The sequence below is a fragment of the Macaca thibetana genome, chromosome 14 (genome assembly GCF_024542745.1).
Source record: "Macaca thibetana thibetana isolate TM-01 chromosome 14, ASM2454274v1, whole genome shotgun sequence".
In the NCBI taxonomy this organism is placed as follows: Eukaryota; Metazoa; Chordata; class Mammalia; order Primates; family Cercopithecidae; genus Macaca; species Macaca thibetana.
In genome coordinates this window covers 115,777,961-115,800,636 of record NC_065591.1, presented here as the reverse complement: position 1 = coordinate 115,800,636, position 22,676 = coordinate 115,777,961, and the positions used below count along the sequence as shown (strand labels likewise).

At 37.7% G+C, this 22,676-nt stretch overlaps 1 protein-coding gene across 1 annotated transcript; it reads left to right on the top strand.

Annotated features, from left to right (window-relative positions):
* The first annotated feature begins 19,995 nt into the window (after window positions 1-19,995).
* LOC126934816 (olfactory receptor 8D1) lies at window positions 19,996-21,835 on the top strand. The gene is made up of 2 exons (XM_050755637.1): window positions 19,996-20,075; window positions 20,874-21,835. Exon 2 carries the CDS (start codon window positions 20,890-20,892, stop codon window positions 21,811-21,813), a length of 924 nt encoding a protein of 307 aa, XP_050611594.1. The 5' UTR covers window positions 19,996-20,075; window positions 20,874-20,889; the 3' UTR covers window positions 21,814-21,835.
* Window positions 21,836-22,676: the final 841 nt, after the last annotated feature.

Here is a 22,676-nt window from a genome sequence, read left to right as displayed (position 1 = left end):
CATAGATTAAGCGTGTTTTTTTTTTTTTTTTTTTTTGTCAAATAGTTTTCTTATTTATTTCTACACACAAACCAGCACATAAAAGAAGAACATTTATTTATTACATGGGTGGGAAAGTGAAGATCTTCACGGTAATGATTTACTTAAAGTCACACAACTTCTTAATGAAAAAGTCTAGACTAAACATTTTGCCTTCTGATTTCAAGTCCACTGCTCTTCTTAGTGTATTTTGTTTCTGTTTTACTATTTTTTTTCAGTTAACATGGAATATAAGAAAACATTTCTAATTTGGAAATTGACTGTGCTTTGTTCCAGAATTTTACATAAATTTCTAACAGAATGGGTATCGCTTCTTTGATGTTTGTTTAGGAAAACAGTTTGATGGTTCTTATTGTTGGGAAAGAGGACATCTTTTAAGCTAGTATAAAGTCAAACAGAGAGGTGAGCTTTTCAGCAAATAAAAAAATGACTTTGAAATGTTATGAGGATGATTTATTTCAGAGATCTAGGCATGGGAGTGAAAAGGACCCCAAGAGACCCACGGCTGATAAATGAAGTCGCTGTGTAGAGAATGGTCAGCAAGACTGCAGATACCACTTTCATTTTCTGTTGTTGTGTAATTTTTTTACTATTTCTAATTTTTGTGAGTGATCTGAATTTATATTCTAGTCTGTGGAGCACTGTATCTTGTACTCTCAATTAAGCGTCAATAACAATTATAATATGCACATGGTATTATTATTTGGGGAATGCAAGTGGAAAAGCTGTTGCCACATTTGTGGAGAATCAGGTAGAGAAGGAACAGTAACTTCTTGATTAAAAAAAATAGTGAGTGGTGTTTGAAATTCTACTTAGGAAGACAGAATTTAGAAAGTAAAATGATGGAAAGTGAAATCCCTTACTTAGAATTCTCCTCTCCTTGGAGGCTCTAGCGAATTGTGGAGATCATAAGATTTATCTTAGTGCGGTAAAAGCTGAAATTGCTTGATATTAATCCCAGAGGTCTGGGAGTCCTAGGAACAGCCAAATCACACTTGGCTTTTCTTGGTTTTCATGTGTTCCTTCCATATGGATTTTAAGCTATGAAAACCTCAAACTGTAGCTGAGAGAGCTACGATAATTTGAAAAAAAGCTGATTTACCAAATTTAACAAATCATATCAGTCTTTTCTGAAATAGGAGGGTAGATTATTTTTCCTTTGGGCAATCAGACAAAAATGTGACTACTCAAAAATCATCAGTCTGATATAGAAATCAACAACTATTTTCTAACATAACTATAATCGTATTTACTATTTTTCCATTTTTCTAATCTCCATTCAATATTTTGGTACTAAAAAATTTAGCTTAACTTGTTCATCGGCTTGTTGTTGGTTTTTGATGTTCAGCATTGCTGAATTTTTGACTTATGGTTTGAGATGGCCACTCATTCCTGATTGCTGACCCTAGTATCAACATGCCTGATTTAACCCTTAACAAATTCTACTCTTATAAAATAGTTGAAGTTGCTTGGAGGTTTCCTTTCATCATTTCTTTTATTTGCTGTCCCTTTTGATAAAATTATTTTCCTTAGTTAAAAAAAGTATTTAAATAAGTAAATAGTATCTGTGCTATTTGGTATTCTGTGGACATTTCAGAGGTGTGTCCATACTTTATGTATTTTATCACTGTTTAAAGTGGCCAAAGAGGTGGATTAAACTGGGTCACTGATCTTTCATGTGAAGATCCTCAAAATGCAGATGAAATCAGTTCTATTTTCAGAAAAGATAAACTTAAAAATATGTTCTAATCTAAAACTGAGAAATCCCATAAATCTGGCACAGTCGGTTTTTCTCTGTAGCGTTGGGACATGTCACTCAATGTTAATTAAGCTTTGCACCAGATCAAGTATGTAGTTTATCTGCAGGGCTTTGTTGTGCAAAAGAAATACTTTCTTCTTTTTTTTTTCTGAGACGGAGTCTTGCTCTGTCACCCAGGTTGGGGTGCAGTGGTGATCTTGGCTCACTGCAACCTCTTCCTCCCAGGTTCAAGTGATTCTCCTGCCTCAGCCTCCCAAGTAGCTGGGATTACAGGCGTGTGCCACCACGCCTGGCTAATTTTTGTATTTTTAGTAGAAACGGGGTTTCACCATGTTGTCCAGGCTGGTCTCAAACTCCTGACCTCATGATCTGCCAGTCAAAGTGCTGGGATTACAGGCGTGAGCCCCCACGCCCTGCCAAGAAATACTTTTAAACATTAAGTTGTCACTCATTGTCATGAAATGTTACATCTGAGGGCAGAGACTTAATCTTCCTCAGTGAGGGCGAGGCTGGTGGAATCACTTGCACTGTTTAAAATCCTTCTGCCGTAGAGTTGAATTAACCCACTGCAAACATCAGTATCGAGACATGTCCAGGTGTTGTAGTTTCTCTTTGGAGGAGAGTTGTACACAGTTTCCTCTACACTGTCCCATCTGTCAGTCTCTGTGCTCCTCAGGGAGAAGTGGGAGGTAAATGAGGGAGGGAATCCTAGATCCAGTGCCATGGATGATGGGTCTGGTGCATAGAGATGTTCGTGGCTTGTTACAAATCACAACATACAGGTGGTAGAGCTGGGATCAGGACTTGGGTGTTGGATTCTAAATTGATCAGGGTTTTATTTTCTTTTTAGTTATACAAAATTTTTCTACTTTAAACATCAGTTAATTATGAATATTATTTTTAGTAGTCTTGAAATACAAATAAAAGCAAAATACTCAAATAAGCAAAAAAGTCTTATGAGTATTCTTCATATTTCATATTTCATAGTTCTGTGATTCAATTTAGAATATGTGAGTGTGTTCTTATTTTCTTCTGGCCTATACAATAAATAAAAAAATAAGAATGACCTAGATAAATCATGATTCTTATTAGTGCTTACTAAGTTCCAGGGTGAGCAGTAAGTTTTTACACTTAATGTCTTATTTAATCTCACATTAATGATAATTGGCAGACACTGATATAAGGATAGTTATATGATTATATACCAGTGTGGCAGAGATTACTGCTGTTCACTCTTCCTGCAAAACATACATTTCCCAGTCTTTCTTGCAGTGTGCTCTTGCATGCGACTGAGTTCCAGACGTGATGCACACTGTTTCAAGGCCTGTTTCAAGGCCATTTCCACCTTCTCTTTGTCCTTCTCTCAGCAGGATTCAGATGACAAAGATGCTCTAGTTAGTTATAAAGTTATAAAGCAAAGCCATAGAGTGACTGCCACACAGTCAGGATGGGGAAGGTTAAAAATGGATGGAGCTACCATCAAGAAGGGGCACATGGAGGGCCCTGGGGTGCTGGCGATTTTTTATTTATAGATCTGTATGGTGGTTAAAAGCTGCTCATTTTCTAAAAATTGGTTGAAGTATGTACTTTGTACACTTTTACATCTATATCATCTATATATATATATATATATATATTTATGCTATATTTCATAATACAATAAGTTTACAAAGCCCAAGCTCTGCTTAAAGGGAACAATTAACTAATCCATAAACAGAGATTGAGAATAAAGGCTCGAGTTATGGGAACAGCTTGTTAATATGGAATGGTTTATACAGAAGAGGAACGGCAGAAGTAGTATAAGACATACAGAAGAATCCAGTGCAAACCAGGGCAGAGAGTATTCTCATGTAGTAAGTACGAGATGAGGGATTTCCTCCAGTGTCTACAGGAGGATAAAAGTCAATATACAATCCCATTATATATATTTGTAATATATCATATATCATTGTGCTTAGCTTAAGGGTATCAGAATGAGGGCATATATATTTTTTCATATTATATAAGTTCATTTGCCCAATGATGGCAATTTATATCTTTCAATAATTGGTCTATTTCATTGGTTTGCAAATTAAATAACTGTAAATTGGTTCATAATATTCCCTTATTTTCATTTAATGTGTGTAGGCTCTGTAGCCACATTCTCTGATGTATCTGATATTGCTAATTTTTATCTTTTCCTTTTCTGCCCCAACTGTCTAGTTAGAGGAATATCACTTTTATTCATGTAAAAAACACAGCTTTCAAATGAGCTTCTTTATATATTCTTCTTCTGTTTCCCACTTTTTCAACCATTATCTTTACTCTTTTATTTTCTACTTATTTTGAATTTAAAATGTTTTTTTCTTGACATTTTATGAGATAGAAGTTTATGTCTAACTTGAAACCTCTCTTATTTTCCAACATAGGCAGTTGGGTGCCATAAATTGCCATGTAAGCATTGTATTTAACTATGTTTCATGTATTTTCATATGTTGTATTTACATTTTCATTCACTTAAAAATATTATCTGATTTCTGTTTTATTTCATGTTTTCATGTATGTAAAGTTTACTCTTTTTTTCTGGAAACAGCTTTATTTAGATAAAACTAACATACCATGTAATTCACACATTTAAAGTGTGCAATGCAATGGTTTTGGCTTTACTCACAGAACTGTGCAACCATAACCATAATCAATTTAAGAGCCTTCATGTCACCTCCAGAGGAAACCCCAAGCCGTTTAGCCACTGTCCTCCTATCTTCCACTCCCGACCCTAGACAACTACCCATTTACTTTCTAGGGATGTTTTGTCTGTGGATTTGCAGCTATGGACATTTTATATCCATGGAGTAACATAGCATGTGTTTTTCGTGACTGGCTTTCCTCACTTGGCATAACGTTTTCATGGCTCATCCATGTTGTCACTTATAAATGTGCTTCATTCCTTTATTTTATCATATAATATTTCATTGTATGAATATGCCACATTTTGTTTACCCATTCATCAGTTAATGGATATTTGGACTTTTCTAGTTCTCGGCTATTATGAGTAATGGTGCTAATGAACATTCATGTACAAGTTTTCATGTGGACATAGGTTTTCATTTCTCTTAGGCACATACTTAGGAGAGAAAGCACTGGGTTTTATGGTAATTCTATTTTTAAGGTTTGTGGTACTGCTAGACTGGTTTTCAAAGTGGCTGCGTTATTTGATATTCCCACCAGTGACAACTTCTTTTACAACCTCATCTCACCAATGCTTATCTTTTTTTAAATAATTATAATTATCCTAGTGTTTGTGTGTGGTAATATTTTAGTGTGGTTTCGATTCACATTTCTCTCATTACCAATGATATTGAGCATCTTTTTCTGTGTTTATTTGTTTTTTTAAATATATTTTTGAACAAATGTTTTATCAAATCCTGTCCTTATTTTAAAATTGGGTTGTCTTTGAATATGTTTATGCTGTTACAATACTCAGTGTGTTCAGGATACTAGATCCTATCAGATATATGATTTGAAAACATTTCTGTGGATTGTCTCTTAACTCTCTTGATGATGTCTTTTCTGATGTTTTCTTCTGATGGTTTTATTTATTTATTTTTTATTATACTTTATGTTCTAGGGCACATGTGCACAACGTGTTTTATAATATTGCTTCTTCAATTTAGATGCATGATTATACTTTCAGTTAATTTTTATAGTGTAGGTGTCCAATTTATTATTTTGAATATGAAATCCAGTTATTTCAGCACCATTTGTTGAAAAGACTGCTGTCTCTCCATTTAATTGTCTAGGCATCCCTGTCAAAAATAAAGGACCATAAATTATGTGTATGTGTGCTTGCGTGCATGCATATGTAATCTAGTAAGTACAGTGAATTTGTGTCTATTCTCTAATTCTTTAATTTCTTTCCATTGTTATTTACATGAGCTTCTTACTACACTGGCATCTTTTTTTGTTGTTGTTGTTGTTGTTGTTTTTAGATGGAGTCTTGCCCTGTCATCCAGGCTGGAGTGCAGTGGTGTGATCTCAGCTCACTGCAACCTCTGCCTCTTGGGTTCATGCAATTCTCCTGCCTCAGACTCCTGAGTAGCTGAGATTACAGGCACTTGCCACCATGCTCAGCTAATTTGGCATCTCTTCTTTAAGGGCTATTATTCCCGTTGGTTAACAGAAAAAAATAAAGGTAGAGGTGGTGGTAAAATGCTTTCAGATGACTATATTCATCATTTGTTATCATCCAGAACAGGAAGAGTGAAGGTGGGGAGGAAAGAGAAAGAGTTTTTCAGTGCTTTCTTTTCTTGAAACACTGAAAGAACTGCCTTAGCTTCTAAAACTCATGAGCTCAAATACTTTTCATGGTGACAGAAGGGGAAGTGAAAGGAGAGTACAAAATAGTTATCAAACTTTTCTTCCACCAGATTGCATTTTATAATATTTTCTTCAGTTGTTAAAATTAGACCTATATTCCAAGAATCTTAATTGAGTTTTGAGTCAAAATTCAATGCTCTACCCTACTTAAGAGTCTTCATTTGGATTATTCCTTAGAACATCTTTTTTCTTTTATTTAGTACAAATCTTGTCTAAGTCAACAGTTCCCATCAGAGGGTGCTATTTACCTATGTTACTACTCTAACATTAATTTCCATGAGAAAATGTCCACGCTGTGATATGGACCTACTTCAGCCACATAACTACATGCCTCAATTCATAGGGAGCATTAGCTTAATTTTTCACACTGTATTCATTTTGGTACAGAAGAAAATTCTTACTTTTTACGGCAATTGAAATTTGTAGGGCTTTCTCCTGAAGATCCAGTGTTCCCTCTGTTTTGCCATGGATTATATTCTGAAATATGTAGCGAATTTTAAGATCTAGCAAAATTTCCCCTCCCACCAGCCCCTTGAAACTCATAAATACCCTACTCTCTGCTCCTATTAATTTGACTATTTTAGATTCCATGTATAGGTGAGATCATGCAGTGCTTCTCTCTGTGTGTCTTGTGTATTTCTCTTAGCATAGGTCCTCCTCATTTTAAGTGGTAATCTAAGACTTAGATACACCACTTTCTTTTCAATTTTGTGCATTTCTGACACTCAAATAAAAATGGTGGAGGATCAGAGAAGATTCATAGACATTAGGGGCCTTTGGGAGAGTGGTACCTCAGTTACCACTATTTCTCTCCATAAACAGAACTCTCCTCGTTCTAGATGTAGGTCTTTTATTCTATGACATGTGCACTAATTTAACATTTCCTAGATGCTGGTCCTTTGTGGATTAGAAACAGTGTTCTTTTCTCCCATCCCACCTGGGTCTAATCTGTATTAGAAGCCAGCACCCAGGTTGCTGAAGCCTCTGCCTCTAATTTTCCTGGTGAAGTGAAAACGCAAGTGAATGGAGCAATGATGAGAGGAGGGAATGACGATTCTGTCCTGGTTATACAGGTTAAATATCCCTTATCTAAAATGGTTGGAACCCAAAATGTTGTGGATTTCTTATCTTTTCAGATTTTGGAATATTTGCTTTACATACTTAGGGGTAGAGCATGCCACGTCTGAAAATTTAAAATCCAAATGCTCCAGTGAAAATTTTCTCTGAGCATTGTGTTGGTGCTCAAAAAGTTTCAGAGAACCAGTATTTTGTTTCATTTATCTTTTTTGTTGTTGTTGTTTCAATTTCATTTAGTTCTGCTCTGATCTTGGTTACTTCCCTTCTTCTGTTAGGTTAGGGTTTGGTTTGTTCTTGTTTCTGTAGTTCCTTGAGGTGCGACCTTAGAATGTTAGTTTGTGCTCTTTGAGTCTTTTTGATGTAGGCATTTAGGGATATGAACTTTCCTCTTAGCACCACTTTTGTTGTATCCCAGAGGTTTTGATAGGTTGTGTCATTACTGTTATTCAATGTTTGAAGAATTCTTTAATTTCTATGTTGATTTTGTTTTTGACTCAATGCTCACTCAGGAGCACGTTATTTAATTTCTATGTATTTGCTTTGTTTTGAAGCTTCCTTTTGGAGTTGATTTCCAGTTTTATTCTGCTGTGGTCTGAGAGAATGCTTGATATAATTTCAATTTTCTTAAACTTATTGATGCTTGTTTTATGACCTATCATATGCTCTGTCTTGGAGGAAGTTCCATGCAGTGAACAGGGAACACTTCTACATTGCTGGTGGAAATGTAAACTAGTACAATCACTATGGGAAACAATGTGGAGATTCCTTAAAGAACTAAAAGTAGAACCACTATTTGATCCAGCAATCCCACTACTGGGTGTCTACCCAGACGAAAAAAATCATTATACAAAAAAGATACTTGCACATGCATGTTTACAACAGCACAATTCACAATTGCAAAATTGTGGAACCAACTCATATGCCCATCAATCTCTGAGTGGATAAAGAAACTGTGGTATATTTATACAATAGAATACTATTCAGCCATAAAATGGAATGAATTAATGGCATTTGCAGCAACCTGGATGAGATTGGAGACTATTATTCTAAGTGAAGTAACTCGGGAATGGAAAACCAAACATTGTATATTCTCACTGATATGTGGGAGCTAAGCTTTGAGGATGCAAAGGTAAAGAATGATGCAATGTGTAAGAATTAAAGAAAGAGGAAAGAAATACAAAGTGTGGCTCAACAGTCAACAACGACAGTTTTATTTTAGAAAACAAACCTGAGAGGGGCTTCTGGCTGAGTTAGGTCAGAGCCACACTCTCTAACAAAGAGCTTTTAAGGATTCAGGGTGGGAGAGTTTACCAGAGGCTTGGACTGCTTCTGTGTTTCTTTGTTGTGCTAATCTGCAAGGGAGAGTTGTGTGACCGTCCCTATACATCTTTCTGCAGCTGCAGGCATACCCCATGAGTCTGCTTTTAGCTTTCCTATCTTAGTGCACCTGAAGGGAAAGGAATGTGCTTATTAAGGCCCACTGTTTTACTGGGGCCTATTGAAGTTTGGCAGTTACCCAAAAGACTTTCCTCCCACCTCCCTCTGTGCCCAAGCTATCTTATCTGTGTTTAACTGTCTGCTCTTTCTGGCTTCTTATAGTTAGAAGAGAAGTGATTTCTTTGAAATCAATGAGGCTAGAAAGGGAGCTAGAACTTAAAGTGACTGTCTGAGTTGATGGTGCTCCTGCTCTGTCACAATGGACTTTGGGGACTTGGGGGGATGGATGGGAGAGGGGTGAGGGATAAAAGATTACAAATAGGATGCAGTGTATACTTCTCAGGTGATGGGTGAATCAAAATCTCACAAATTGCCACTAAAGAACTTATTCATGTGACCAAAAACCACCTGTACCCCAATAATTTATGGAAAAATACAAAAAAGTTTAAAGAAAGTAAAACAAGTTTTAGATTTTGAAGCTTTTGAAAAGTTGAATTTTCAGATCTGAGATGCTCAACATGTAGCTGATAAGACGTCATGAATGGACTATTCTAATTGGTTTAAGTGTTTTTAGCACTTTTAGTATTTTTTAAAACTCTTAGTCCTCTCACAATTAAAAATACAGGAAAAGTTGGAAAACGTTTACATTTTAAGACCACAGTGGTTTCCGTCTTAATTTCATTATTTACCCAAAAGTCATCAGGGAGCATGTTGTTTAATTTCCATGTAATTGCATGATTTTGAGGAGGGAGAGGAGCAGAAAATATAACTATTGGGTACTAGGCTTAACAGCTAAATGATGAAATAATCTGCACAATAAAACCCCCATGACATGAGTTTATCTATATAACCAACATTTACATGCAGCCCTGAACCTAAAATAAAAGCTAAAAAAGGATCCCAAAGGTATAATAAGGAACACTAATAGAAGAACCAAAGATTATATTTAAAGTTAATATCTAAAACTGTACAACTCTTCTACTCATCATACTAAATTAGTTTTACTCTTCAATATTTATTGAAAGGAAAATAATCTCTAAGGTGTTCATTTCTTAAAATAACGCATTTTTATAAAAAAAATCTGAAGAACGTAGCCTTCAGTTGATGATATCAGTTGGAAAGTTTCTAGCAGCAAGTTATAGAATGTTCAAATAAAAACCTATTTTAATTAGGAACTATTTTTTCCTCATGTAACAGTAAATCTGGAGGGAGAGTGTCCTAGGATTGGTTCAGCAACTAAGCATTCTCATCAACAACCAGGGCTTTTCATGCCACTGTCTTCAGTCTGCCAGTCTTAGACCTCAGGCTTATCACTTCACAATCACAAAATGGCTGTCATAGCTCCATGAATGACATCTAAACACAACTGTATCCAAAGATGGAAACAAGGCAACAAGAAATAGAGTTCTCCTTACATACCTCTCTTTATATCTATCATGAAGTGAATCCTTTCCAGAAGCTAGTAGATGGCTTCCCTTCTCCCTTTAATCATGTGACTATGTCACATGGCCAATCTTAGATGTAGGGAGAGATGACAATGAGTATGTCCTATGGCCTCTGCCTCTAATTTTATTGATGAGAGAAGGGAGAACGCAAGTGAATGAAAAAATGATGAGATGAGAGAATGTGGACTCTGTCCTGGTCCACCCTTCTCCCTTATCCCTTGGTGTTTCAGCAATCATGTTTGCATATGGCAGCACTGGCTGTAGGCTAAAGTGGCACTGCTATTTGCTCTATTTAGTTTAGTAAAGCTCTAAAAAGGCTAAATCAGTGTCACCCAAGTATCATGATAGTGGTAAAGGCAGATTTTGTGGATCCAGGTTGAGCTAGTTTCAACCCATCCCAGCAATATCCTATGTTATGGGAGAAAATACTGTGGGAAGAGCTGGGTTGTCCTCTAATACAACACTTTTCTCCACTGTTCACAGATTTCCATAGAGAAGAATGGCTCCTGGAAATAGTTCTATTGTGGCTGAATTAATTATGGTGGGGTTGAGACCAGACAGATTTCCAACTGCCCCTGTTCTTCCTGTTTCTAGTAATGGGTGTGGTCACTGGGTAGGGGAATTTGGGCTTGGTAACTCTAATTGTGTTCAGTTCATACTTTCATGCACCCATGTATTTTTTTCTTCTTAGTTTAGCTTTTATAGACCACTGTTATTCTTCTGTGTTTATTCCAAAAATGCTGATGAACTTCGTAACAGAGAAGAATATTATTTCCTACGCAGGGTGCATGTCTCAGCTTTTTTCCCCTGTTATTTATTTATTTATTTATTTATTTATTTATTTATTTATTATTATTTCTGAATGCTATGTTCTGATGTCAGTGGTCTCTGATCACTAGTGGCCATGGCCATCTGTAACCCACTTCTGTATAACATTGCTATGCCCCCTAAAATGTGTTCCAGCCATATGCTTGATTCTTACTTCTGGCCCTTTTCTGGGGCCGTGGTCTATACCAGGTGCATGCTAAAACTGACCTTCTGTGAGGCAAACACCATCAACCACTGCTTCTGTGACATCCTTCGTCTGTTCCAGCTCTCTCGCCCCAGTTAAAATGGCTTTTAACCAAAAGACAGGCAATAACAAATGCTGGCGAGGATGTGGAGAAAAGAGAAACCTGGTACACTACTGGTACTCTGAGAATATAAATTAGTACAACCACTATGTTATGGAGAATAGTTTGGAGGTTCCTCAGAAAACTACAAATAGAGCTACCATATGATCCAGCAATCCCACTGCTAAGATGTATACCCAAAAGAAAGAAAATCAGCATATTGAAGATGTCTGCACTCCCATGTTTATTGCAGCTTTATTCACAATAGCCAAGATTTGAAAGCAAGCCAAGTGTCCATCAATAGACGAGTGAGTAAAATGGAGTACTATTCATCCATAAAAAAATAGATCTTGTCATTTGCAACAACATAGATGGAACTGGAGGTCATTATGTTAAGTAAAATAAGCCAGGCACAGAAGGACAAGCTTCACATGTTCTCACTTATTTGTGGGTGCTAAAAATTAAAACACTTGAACTCATGGAGATGAAGAATAGAAGGATGGTTACCAGAGGCTGAGAAGGGTATTGAGAAGTGTGTGTGTGTTGCGGGGAGGGGCGGGGGGTGGGGGGGGCAGGGGTGCAGGGATTGCAGGGAGGAGGTGGGACTGGAAGGTTGGGGAAAGAAGGAAGTGGAGATGGTTAAGTATTACAGACAGAATGAATAAGATCTAGTATTTGATAGCACAACAGGGTGACTACAGTCAAAAATAGCTTATTGTACACTAAAAATAACTAAAATAATATAATAGGATTATTTGTAATACAAAGAATAAACACATAAGAGGATGGATACCCCATTTACTGTGATGTAATTACTATGCATCATATTCCTGTATCAAAATATCTCATGTACCCCATAAATATGTACACCTACTATGTATCCCTGAAAATTAAAAATTAAAAACACAAAAGAAAACTAATTGTTTAATCACTTTCACCCTCATGGTTTTTAGCTGGCAGTCAATACTTTTTTAAAATGAGATTTTGTCTAATGTAAGTGTTATTAAGGCCTTAGTTAAAAGCGGGCACCCTGGCTCAGGCCTGTAATCCCAGCACTTTGGGAGGCCGAAGCGGGCAGATCACGAGGTCCGGAGATAGAGACCATCCTGGCTAACACGGTGAAACCCCGTCTCTACTAAAAATACGAAAAGGTAGCCCGGCGAGGCGGCGGGCGCCTGTAGTCCCCGCTACTCTACTCGGGAGGCTGAGGCTGGAGAATGGCGTGAATCCGGGAGGCGGAGCTTGCAGTGAGCCGAGATCGCACCACTGCACTCCAGCCTGGGCGACAGAGCGAGACTCCGTCTTAAGAAAAAAAAGAAACCACTGTGTAATCTTTATTTAAAGTCACAAACAGCAGGAAATGATGCCTACAATTATACATCTTAAGGTAGGCATACATACATTATGGCATTGTTACTATTTATTTTATTATCATAACCAAAAACCTTGATTGTCAAGGTAAAAAATACAATTTTCGCTACACTTTCCCTGCCTACATAATTTAATTTAAACAAATCATTGTCATATTTTCCTCTTGTATCCTTGTTTCTCAGAACAATTTTGGTGGCCCACATTTCCTCAGGACAAACCGTAACTCACTCCACATGCTGGAATATTCTAACCATATCAACTTCTCCTTGTTGAGCACTTTTTACCTGCTATATCTTGTGCAGTTGTTTGTATATATTTGCATATAATCTTTACAACAATTACCTAGAAGGTGGTATCATTATCCTAAGTTTACCAATAAAAACTTTGTCATCAGAGAGTTTAAGTGGAATGGTCAAGGCTCAGTAGTTTTTAAGTGGCAGAACTTGAATTTAAGTCTAGGTCAGCTTGATTCTAATTTCCATCTTTCCCATCACATCACCCTGCTTATTTGTTAGGCTACAAACCTGCTACCTTTGCCTTGGAAAGAGAGTATTACAGAGTTTAACTAAAAGGGATCTGTTCATGAAATACTAGAGTAATTTAAATGCAAAGAAATTTTCTTTACAGTTTCTTTCACCTTGTACATTATGGACAAAAACTCTTCCCTTGATACTTCCCTGGGATTCTCAATGAAGGGGTAGACGTGTACTAAATGCTTTTTATTCAAAACTTAAAACATAATATACCTTCAAAGAAGAAATGAATTTAATTTTTGATAGAGCGAAGTACATTTGTCCTCTAATTTACTGAAGTTAAAAAATTACTAAATCTTAAATCAATTAAAAGGTTTTCCAGAGTTCCCTCTCTTCTTTTCAATCTTTCTGACTATATATCTTTCTATTTTCTTTCATATTCCACTTCTAGATGGGGAGCTTTTCTGGAATGTAAAATTCAAAGTCTCAAAACCCTTCAATCAATATTAAAATTTTCTAATATTCTATACCCATAGAAATATATGATATGATATCTCTTCTTATATTTTGAAAGTAAATTTCAAGAATAGGTATTGATTCATAGTATTGTTGGCAATATTGACTGATTGAGCCAAAAATATTTATATAGTCATATGCTACTTGGTAGCAATAAATATATTTTTCTCATAATATTTTACCCTCTTTGCTATAAGCTGATAATTGACAGTATTTTTTTTTATTTGTGCATTTTCCTAGGTGCATTGATATTAACCTCATCTCAGAATTATGGATGCTGAAGTCTTTAAATTTTTCATCAGTGGATTTCATGAGGAGATATACCAGCAATTATAATGATTAAGGACTAGTTTAGTGTTAGGATAAGAACTTCAAGTGCAGTGAAACATGGGATCAGTAATTTATTAACGTAAGTACTGGAACAGAAGAATTCCAATAGGGAAAAACAGTCACAGAAGTAATGGTTAGTAATGTGGACTCTGTAGAACAATTAAAGCACCAAAGGTGGTTACGAAATAGATCATTCATCTCCTTCAGTAGCACACTTGATGAGATATAGTAACATCATACAGCAACTGCCTACTGATTACCTTATAGTCAGTAGATAAACACTGATGTTTCCAAAGGCTATTCTTCAACTTACTCACAAAGATTCTATGCCATGTAGCCTTCTCAAATTTTGCCTTCCAACGGCTTTTTGTTTTTGTTTTTGTTTTTTTAGACGGAGCCTGTCTCTGTCGCCCAGGCTGGAGTGCAGTGGCGCCATCTCGACTCACTGCAAGCTCCGCCTCCTGAGTTCATGCCATTCTCCGGCCTCAGCCTCCCGAGTAGCTGGGACTACAGGCGCCCGCCACCACGCCCGGCTAATTTTTTGTATTTTTAGTAGAGAGGGGGTTTCACCGTGTTAGCCAGGATGGTCTTGATCTCCTGACCTCGTGATCCGCCCGCCTCGGCCTCCCAAAGTGCTGGGATTACAGGCGTGAGCCACCGCATCTGGCCCCAACAGCTTTTTTAAAACAACTTTTTGGAGGTATAATTTAAGTAAAAAACCATACATATTTAAAATTTCCAATTTAGTCAGGTTGATATATGTATGCACCTGTGAATTACCACCACATTCAGTATAATAAACATTTCCCTCACTCCCAATATTCCTGTGCCTTTTGGTAATCCATCCCTTCCTCTAGCCCTATCCCAAAGTAACAACTGACCTTCTTCTCTGTCACTATAGTTTGGTTTAGTTCATGCCTTCAAGAACTCTGTAGTCAGAACATTTTACAAAAGAATAAACAATAATTGACAACATACACTGTAAAATTGAGAGTTGAATTCTAATTTACATAAACCTGTTCAGTATGCACTGAAGGAAGTAGGGAGTTCATGAACATGTTAAGACAGAGCTGAGTATTGGAGGCAGGGAAACTTGAGCTAAGCAGACTGAAGAGAGACGTTTATTTTAGATGAGGGGAAAGAACATTTATTAGATCACGTTGTGGGAATGAACACAGAGTGGTTGCAAGATGAGATTGTTTTCGGGAGAAAGAAATAGGTGAGGGGTAGTGTGAGATTCAATGAAGAATATATAGGAGGACTTTGAAAGATACGTAAAAGAACTTACACAAAACATTGTTCATTAGTACATTCATTAACTTTTTGGTATACATTAATACTGATTATGTCAAACAATGCTAAATGTTGATTTAGAAAGAGAGGAAATTTAATTAGGCCTTTTCGAGTAGATATAGTAATGGGGACTGTGATTGGCAGAGACACAAAAATGAATTAGACATGCCTGGCTAGTCTTTGTATTTTTAGTAGAGATGGGGTTTTACCATATTAGTCAGGCTGGTCTCAAACTCCTGACCTTAGGAGATCCGCCTACCTTGGCCTCCCAAAGTGCTGGGATTACAGGTGTGAGCCACCACGCCCAGTTTCAAATTGCATTTTGTAATATATATTACTTTATGACTTCCCTGTGAGGCAAATGAGGAATATTTTACAGATGAGAAAACTAAAGTTTAGTAAGTTTAAATTGCCTTTTCCACAGATAGTAAGTATAAAACCAAGATAAAAGTCTGAGTCTCCTAAATGCCAACCCAGGATTATTTCTATCTTTTCATCATAAACAGTTATTGGTATGAAATTTAAAAAATGTTTACCATGAATTCTGAATCAAAGAATAGTTGAACTACAGGAAATACCCTTCTGCTTCTGGTATAAGATTTTCTCATCATAAAAGTTCTGGCACTAAGAAATTTGAAAAATGATTTACTTAGTTCTGATTATTGATCAGGAATCTAAGTCTTAGAATCTCAATGACTTCCTTAGAGATATATATTTATTTTAATTAAATGAGCATAATAAATATATGAAGTGTCTAGTTCAATGTCTGCTACACAGTGAGCATCTATAAGCAGTATTACTAATTATGATACTATAAAAAGGAGTAGTTGTTATAATTTATGATAATAGAATTGGGGCAGATTTGAAACTAAAACAAGCTACTGAGTAAATTCAGTTCTGAATCAACTGTATTAACGTAATTTTTATGTGTAAACATCACTAGAGATCTTTGGATGCTTTATAGCTGATTTCCCTAAAGAAGTGAGTCACTGGGGAAATCCTGTATATTTCTGGCAGGACCAATGCAAAAAGTTGAGGTGGCTCTTAAGAGCTACATCCCCTTTTGACAGTGGCTCTACATCAGGATAGCATGGAACTCATGTGATCTGGAATGGGAGGTACCCTGGACAGGGTGGAATACGTTAAAGCTGCTTAAGCCATTGAGTGACATAAACTGCAGTCACAGGAAATAGTACAGGAACAGAGGCTGAATAATTACTAAATTCTGGTAATTAAAAATTGGTTCAGTTGAAAAGATTCCATGGAAAGTATTTCTCAGGATCTTAGATTTCTGATCTGAACTCTTTCACAGGAAGGAGAAGCAGGTCATTCTACGTTGATTATCTATGATAACCAATTTTATAGTTGTCAGAATTTGGCTTTCCCAAGACAGTACAATTTCTTTTATTTTTTTTGAGGTGGAGTCTTGCTCTTTCACCCAGGCTGGAGTGCAGTGGCACAATCTCACTCACTGCAACCTCCGCCTCCCAGGATCAAGTGATTCTCCTGCCTCTGGAGTAGCTGAGATTACAGGCATGCGCAAACACGCCAGGCTAATTTTTGTATTTTCAGTAGAGACGGGTTTTCACCATGTTGGCCAGACTAGTCTCGAACTCCTGACCTCAAGTGGTCCACCTGCCTCAGCCTCGCAAAGTGCTGGGATTACAGGCATGAGCCACCGCACCCAGCCCCAAGACAATATAATTGCAATGAGAGACCACAATAGGGTTGCCAAAAATTTGGTTTTCCAAGTAAAGGCATTCAAACACAATGTAAAAATAAACAAGCAAGCAACCAAAGGACATAACTATTATCTACTGTCAGAACCACATAATAAAATGAAAGAATATTTCAAATCCCAAAACATTTAAAGAGGTAAAATCGACAACCTCAGAAAAGGACGGCCTTTACATTGAATAAGTTTAGTTTTAGAAAAAAAATTCTATGTTGTCTTTGTTTTTCTTCAGTTTAAAACAACTTTTACTCATTGATGAACTTTTAGTCAAGAACCAGCAACTGACTTCGGAATCAATTTTGGGAATCATTGATCTAATTCCTCTGTGTTACAAAATCCTTATTGGTAACACTAAAAATAAAATAAACTTCTTTTAGGACCTCCAACACTCTTGGGATAAATGGCAATAGGGGGCCCAGGACATGATGTGATCATTTCTGCAGAGGGTTATTAAATGCTGAGCACATCAGTAATCTCTGGGCTCAATAGGTCTTGGGGGATTTGTGTGTGTTTGGGTGTGTTTTGTATTCATAATGATATCCCTAAGCTCACTAAACCTCAGATGAAAGCTGCATATCATGCCGCCCTCTTGCTTTTAAGATTAAGGAAGCTGGATATCATGGTCTGCTTCAAGGTCCAAGAGTTGTTTGTACGATCTAATACATTTTGATGTTTTACTTTTAGCCAACCAAATAATTCAGCCCTTGGCATATAAATGTGTGTATAAGGTAGTAGGAGAGACTTTGTTCCTTGTTGGCTATTACAGGGATCTGTGACTTCAGCAAAGTGAACAATTCCTAAGAAATTCTGTCTCTGTGCAGGACCAAGGTAAGTGTCCCATGTCCTTTATGACAATTATATCATATCTAATGCAAGGACAGTTGGCGATTAGCAACCATGCTGACGTTTGTGCAACATTTTCTGTTTACCGAGGAGCATCTGCCCCACCATTCTCTCCTCTAGGTTATGTCCTCACTTCTCCTCTTCTATTAATCTTGCCTTATCACCTCTTTATAATCTGGGTCACACAATCTGCAGGAACGATTCCTAATCTAAGTTCAGCCAGTTCTGGCAGAGAGCCTTGCTGGAATTTCCATACGACTGTGAAGTGTTTGCTTACCTGAAATTTTTCTGGTTTATGTATTTATTAGTGTTACTTGTCTTCTTGCACACCAGCCTACACATACACCTTTCTTTCCTTTCTTTCTTTCTTTCTTTCTTTCTTTCTTTCTTTCTTTCTTTCTTTCTTTCTTTCTTTCTTTCTTTCTTTCTTTCTTTCTTTTTCTTTCTTTCTTTTTCTTCCTTCCTTCCTTCCTTCCTTCCTTCCTTCCTTCCTTTCTTTCTCTCTCTCTCTTTCTTTTTCTTTCTTTCTTTCTTTCTCTCTCTCTCCCTTCATCCCTTCCCTCCTTCCTTCCTTCCTTCCTTCTCTCTCTCTTTCTTTCTTTTTCTTTTTCTTTCTTTCTTTCTTTCTTTCTCTCTTTCTCTCTCTCTTTCTTTTTCTTTCTTTCTTTTTTTTTTTTATTTTCGAGATGGAGTCTCGCTGTGTTGCCCAAGCGGGAGTGTAGTGGTGCGATCTCGGCTCACTGCAGCCTCTGCCTCCCGAGTTCAAGTGATTCTGCTGCCTCAGCCTCCCGAGTAGCTAGGATTGCAGATGCTCACCACCACACCCAGCTAATTTTTGTGTTTTTAGTAGAGACAGGGTTTCACCATGTTGGCAAGGCTAGTCTTGAACTCCTGATTTCAGGTGATCCGCTCACCTCACCCTCCCAAAGTGCTGGGATTACAGGCATGAGCCACCGCGCCTGCCTCCAATTTCTAAGAGATAAAGATACAATCCCAGGTAGAGTATTCATTCTGGACAGAGTATTAAACATAAATTCCTACCTTCTCATCCATCTTAAAGAAATGTTCTCCCAGCACTTTGGGAGGCTGAGGTGACCTGAGGTCAGGAGTTTGAGACCAGCCTCCTGGTCTCACCTCCTGATTTCACCTCCATGGTGAAATCCCGTCTTTACACAAAAATCAGCTGGGCTTGATGGTGCATGTCTTTAATCCCAGCTACTCAGGAGGTTGAGGCAGAAGAATTGCTTGAACCTGGGAGGCAGAGGTTGCAATGAGCCGAGATCGCACGATTGCTCTCCAACCTTGGCAACAGAGCAAAACTGTCTCCAAAAAAAAAAAAAGAAAAGAAAAGAAAGGGAAAGAAATGTTCTCAGGTCACCAGGAGATGGATCAAGAGTCCGTTCAGCTTGCATAGCTCTGCTGTGTTTCTTCCTGGCCTCGTAAGCGCTTGTCCCTTGGGGATGAAAACACTTCAATGCCCCCAACTCCTTCAAAAAAGGCCCAACACTTTAAATCCCTCTCGAAATTTCCAAATCTGAAAACAAACGTTTTAAAACCTAACCAGCACCAAATGTTTAAAACATTTTTATTATTCTTACCAAAGTGAAGGACCTAGGACAAACAAACACCTGTGTCTGTCTTTTCTTCATACAAAGGTAGTGTCTTTTCATCTCCTGATGTTATGTACTTTTCTCTGTTCAACTGCATTTAAAAATATGTGCCACATGAAATGCTGACAAGTGTTTTTAGATAATGAATCTTTACATTGATCATTTTACCTTTGAAACAGGTATCCCACTTCAAAGATTGAAACAATGAAGTTTACATGAAATGACTTGTCCAGTGTTACAGACTGGTCTGCGGTGAAGTCAAACCTTGAAATACACCTACTTTGATACCCAAACCTTTCCATTCATTGCTGAGTAGACTATAAGTTCACCTCAGTCAGCTCATTCAATATTTTTGTTATCAAATAGATATTGGAAGTGCTGAACTCACAAAATTGAGCTGGTTTCTTTCTAGCTGGATTGTTTAGAGCCTTAAATGAATAACTGGCACCTGACAACACACACACTTCTCTGAAATGGCTCCACCAGGGAGCCAGTTCATATTGAAAAGGGTGGACCAACTAGATTCTAGTATTTCTTCTGGGAAAAGTACAGCATTCTCTTTTATTTCTTTATATGCAGGGCTCAAACCACCAAGGGTACCAAGCTTTGGAAAGTTCAAGATTTATACTTGTAGCAACATTCTTCTCAGACATCTTCAGAAGCACCTTTTCCTGCCACGGTAAGGGCATTCTGTGGGGGGTGCGGATCTCATAACTAAGGGGGAAGTAGTTCACTGCTAAGATTCCAGCCAGCCTACTCTTTTGGCAATAGTCGAGGTCCAATAAGACTCTCTTTGTGAACTTTATAGATGAACACCTGGGTTACAAGAGATTGTCCTTCATCAGTGATTCCAATGATGAAGCTTTTGCCTCCCCCACCCTTCTCCAGCTTAGCAGAGGGCCAGAGGTGTTATGTGGAGACTCCTACTTCTGCAGTATTATTACCCTGGAGATATTTTTATTCAGCACAATGAGTAGATGTCTTACACCCAACCCCATGCCCACCCTCACTCCAGTTGGAAGTAATAGACATTTTCAATTCTCTGAGGCTGAGGCTTCATCCTCTCCTTGTTTTCAGATACTGTGAGAAATATGTGCAGGTCTTCGAGTAGGAGAAAACTGGGGAAATTGAAAAAGTGATTGAATCTCCCTTCAATCTCTTCTCCTGTTTAACTGTCACAAACTGGCTATCAGAAATTCTCCCCATAAAGTAAACATTTGCTTTTTTTCCTACCAAATTCAGGAGGCAAAGGTTACTGAGTCAGTCAGGAAGTACTTTTTTGTAACTTAAATTCTGGACCAACTTGGAGGAGGCCCAGGGAACTTTAGGGAGACAAGGCAGAGGTATCAAGGTTAGAAACAATGAAAACTATGACTCAGTCTGTTAGCTGCTGTCAACCTCGCTTATGCAGTTTGGTTTTGTTTGGAAGAACAGTGAGGGCCCATGTTAATGTAATTCACGCTTTCTGTTTTCACAGAAATGCCTAAAGAAGAATGACTGTGGAAAATTATTCTACAGCAACTCAGTTTGTCTTAGCTGGTTTAACACAGCAAGCAGAGATCCAGCTGCCCCTCTTCCTCCTGTTCTTGGGTATCTATTTGGTCACAGTAGTGGGCAACCTGGGCATGGTTCTCCTGATTGCCGTCAGCCCTCTGCTTCACACCCCCATGTACTATTTCCTCAGTAGCTTGTCCTTCGTTGATTTCTGCTATTCCTCTGTCATTACTCCCAAAATGCTGGTGAACTTCCTAGGAAAGAACACAATCCTTTACTTTGAGTGCATGGTCCAGCTCTTTTTCTTTGTGGTCTTTGTGGTGGCTGAGGGTTACCTCCTGACTGCCATGGCGTATGATCGCTACGTTGCCATCTGTAGCCCACTGCTTTATAACGTGATCATGTCCTCATGGGTCTGCTCACCGCTAGTGCTGGCTGCCTTCTTCCTGGGCTTTCTCTCTGCCTTGGCTCATACAAGTGCCATGATGAAACTGTCATTTTGCAAATCCCACATTATCAACCATTACTTCTGTGATGTTCTTCCCCTCCTCAATCTCTCCTGCTCCAACACATACCTCAATGAGCTTCTGCTTTTTATCATTGCGGGGTTTAACACCTTGGTGCCCACCCTAGCTGTTGCTATCTCCTATGCCTTCATATTCTACAGCATCCTTCACATCCGCTCCTCAGAGGGCCGGTCCAAAGCTTTTGGAACATGCAGCTCTCATCTCATGGCTGTGGGGATCTTCTTTGGGTCCATTACCTTCATGTATTTCAAGCCCCCTTCAAGTAACTCCCTGGACCAGGAGAAGGTGTCCTCTGTATTCTACACCACAGTGATCCCCATGCTGAACCCTTTAATATACAGTCTGAGGAACAAGGATGTGAAGAAAGCATTGAGGAAGGTCTTAGTAGGAAAATGAGTCCTGATTTGGGGGATTTATAGATGGGAAAAATGAATAGTTCCAGTGAACATGCATTCTTTTTTTTCTGTTTTTCATGTTATTCTGTTGTAACATACATAATATCTAGATTTTAAAATTACTTTCCCATCTATGATTGATTCAGCCTTCTCAATGAAATAAAATAATTTGTAAAGCAGGTATTGACATTCTTATCTTTTGATAGGAAAACCGAGGTCTAGGTAGTTTTAATTTTTCTTACCAATTGTGATAGAGAAGACATGAAAATTCAGATTTTCTCCAGTGTTAGTCCTCTCTTCCTAATATCTCATGTTTGCTTGTTGAATACTTGCTATGTGGGAGGCACTGAGTTGTCCACTGATGTGAATGCTAAGAGGAATGTTAGCCTGATCCCGGATATCTATTAATTCTTCAGGGAATTAGACAAATACACAAGGGAAAAGAAAAGAAAAGAAAAAGTTAAGAACAAGAATAGCAATTCTAGTCAGCAGGTCTTACTCAAAACGCTTTTACTATTTTTTTCTACTCAGTATATTAAAAATCTCTTTATTTCCATTTCTTTGTTGTTCCTTATGGACCTGAGTTTTTTTTGTTTGTTTGTTTTTTGTATTTATTTATCTACTTTAACACCACAGTTCTACACTAAGGGACCTCTGACCATGTGTTTTCACTATCTATTGCAATGGAGTTGCCTAATGTTGTAAAACCTTCCTCACAGGGAAGATATAACCCCCACATTCTTCCTACATATACCCTGGGATTTAGAAAAACAAATAACAATCAGTTAAGAGGAAAAAAAAGGCGAGGCTATTTTAGAGAAAAGTAGAATCAAGAAATACAGAAGATTCAAAATTATAATTGGG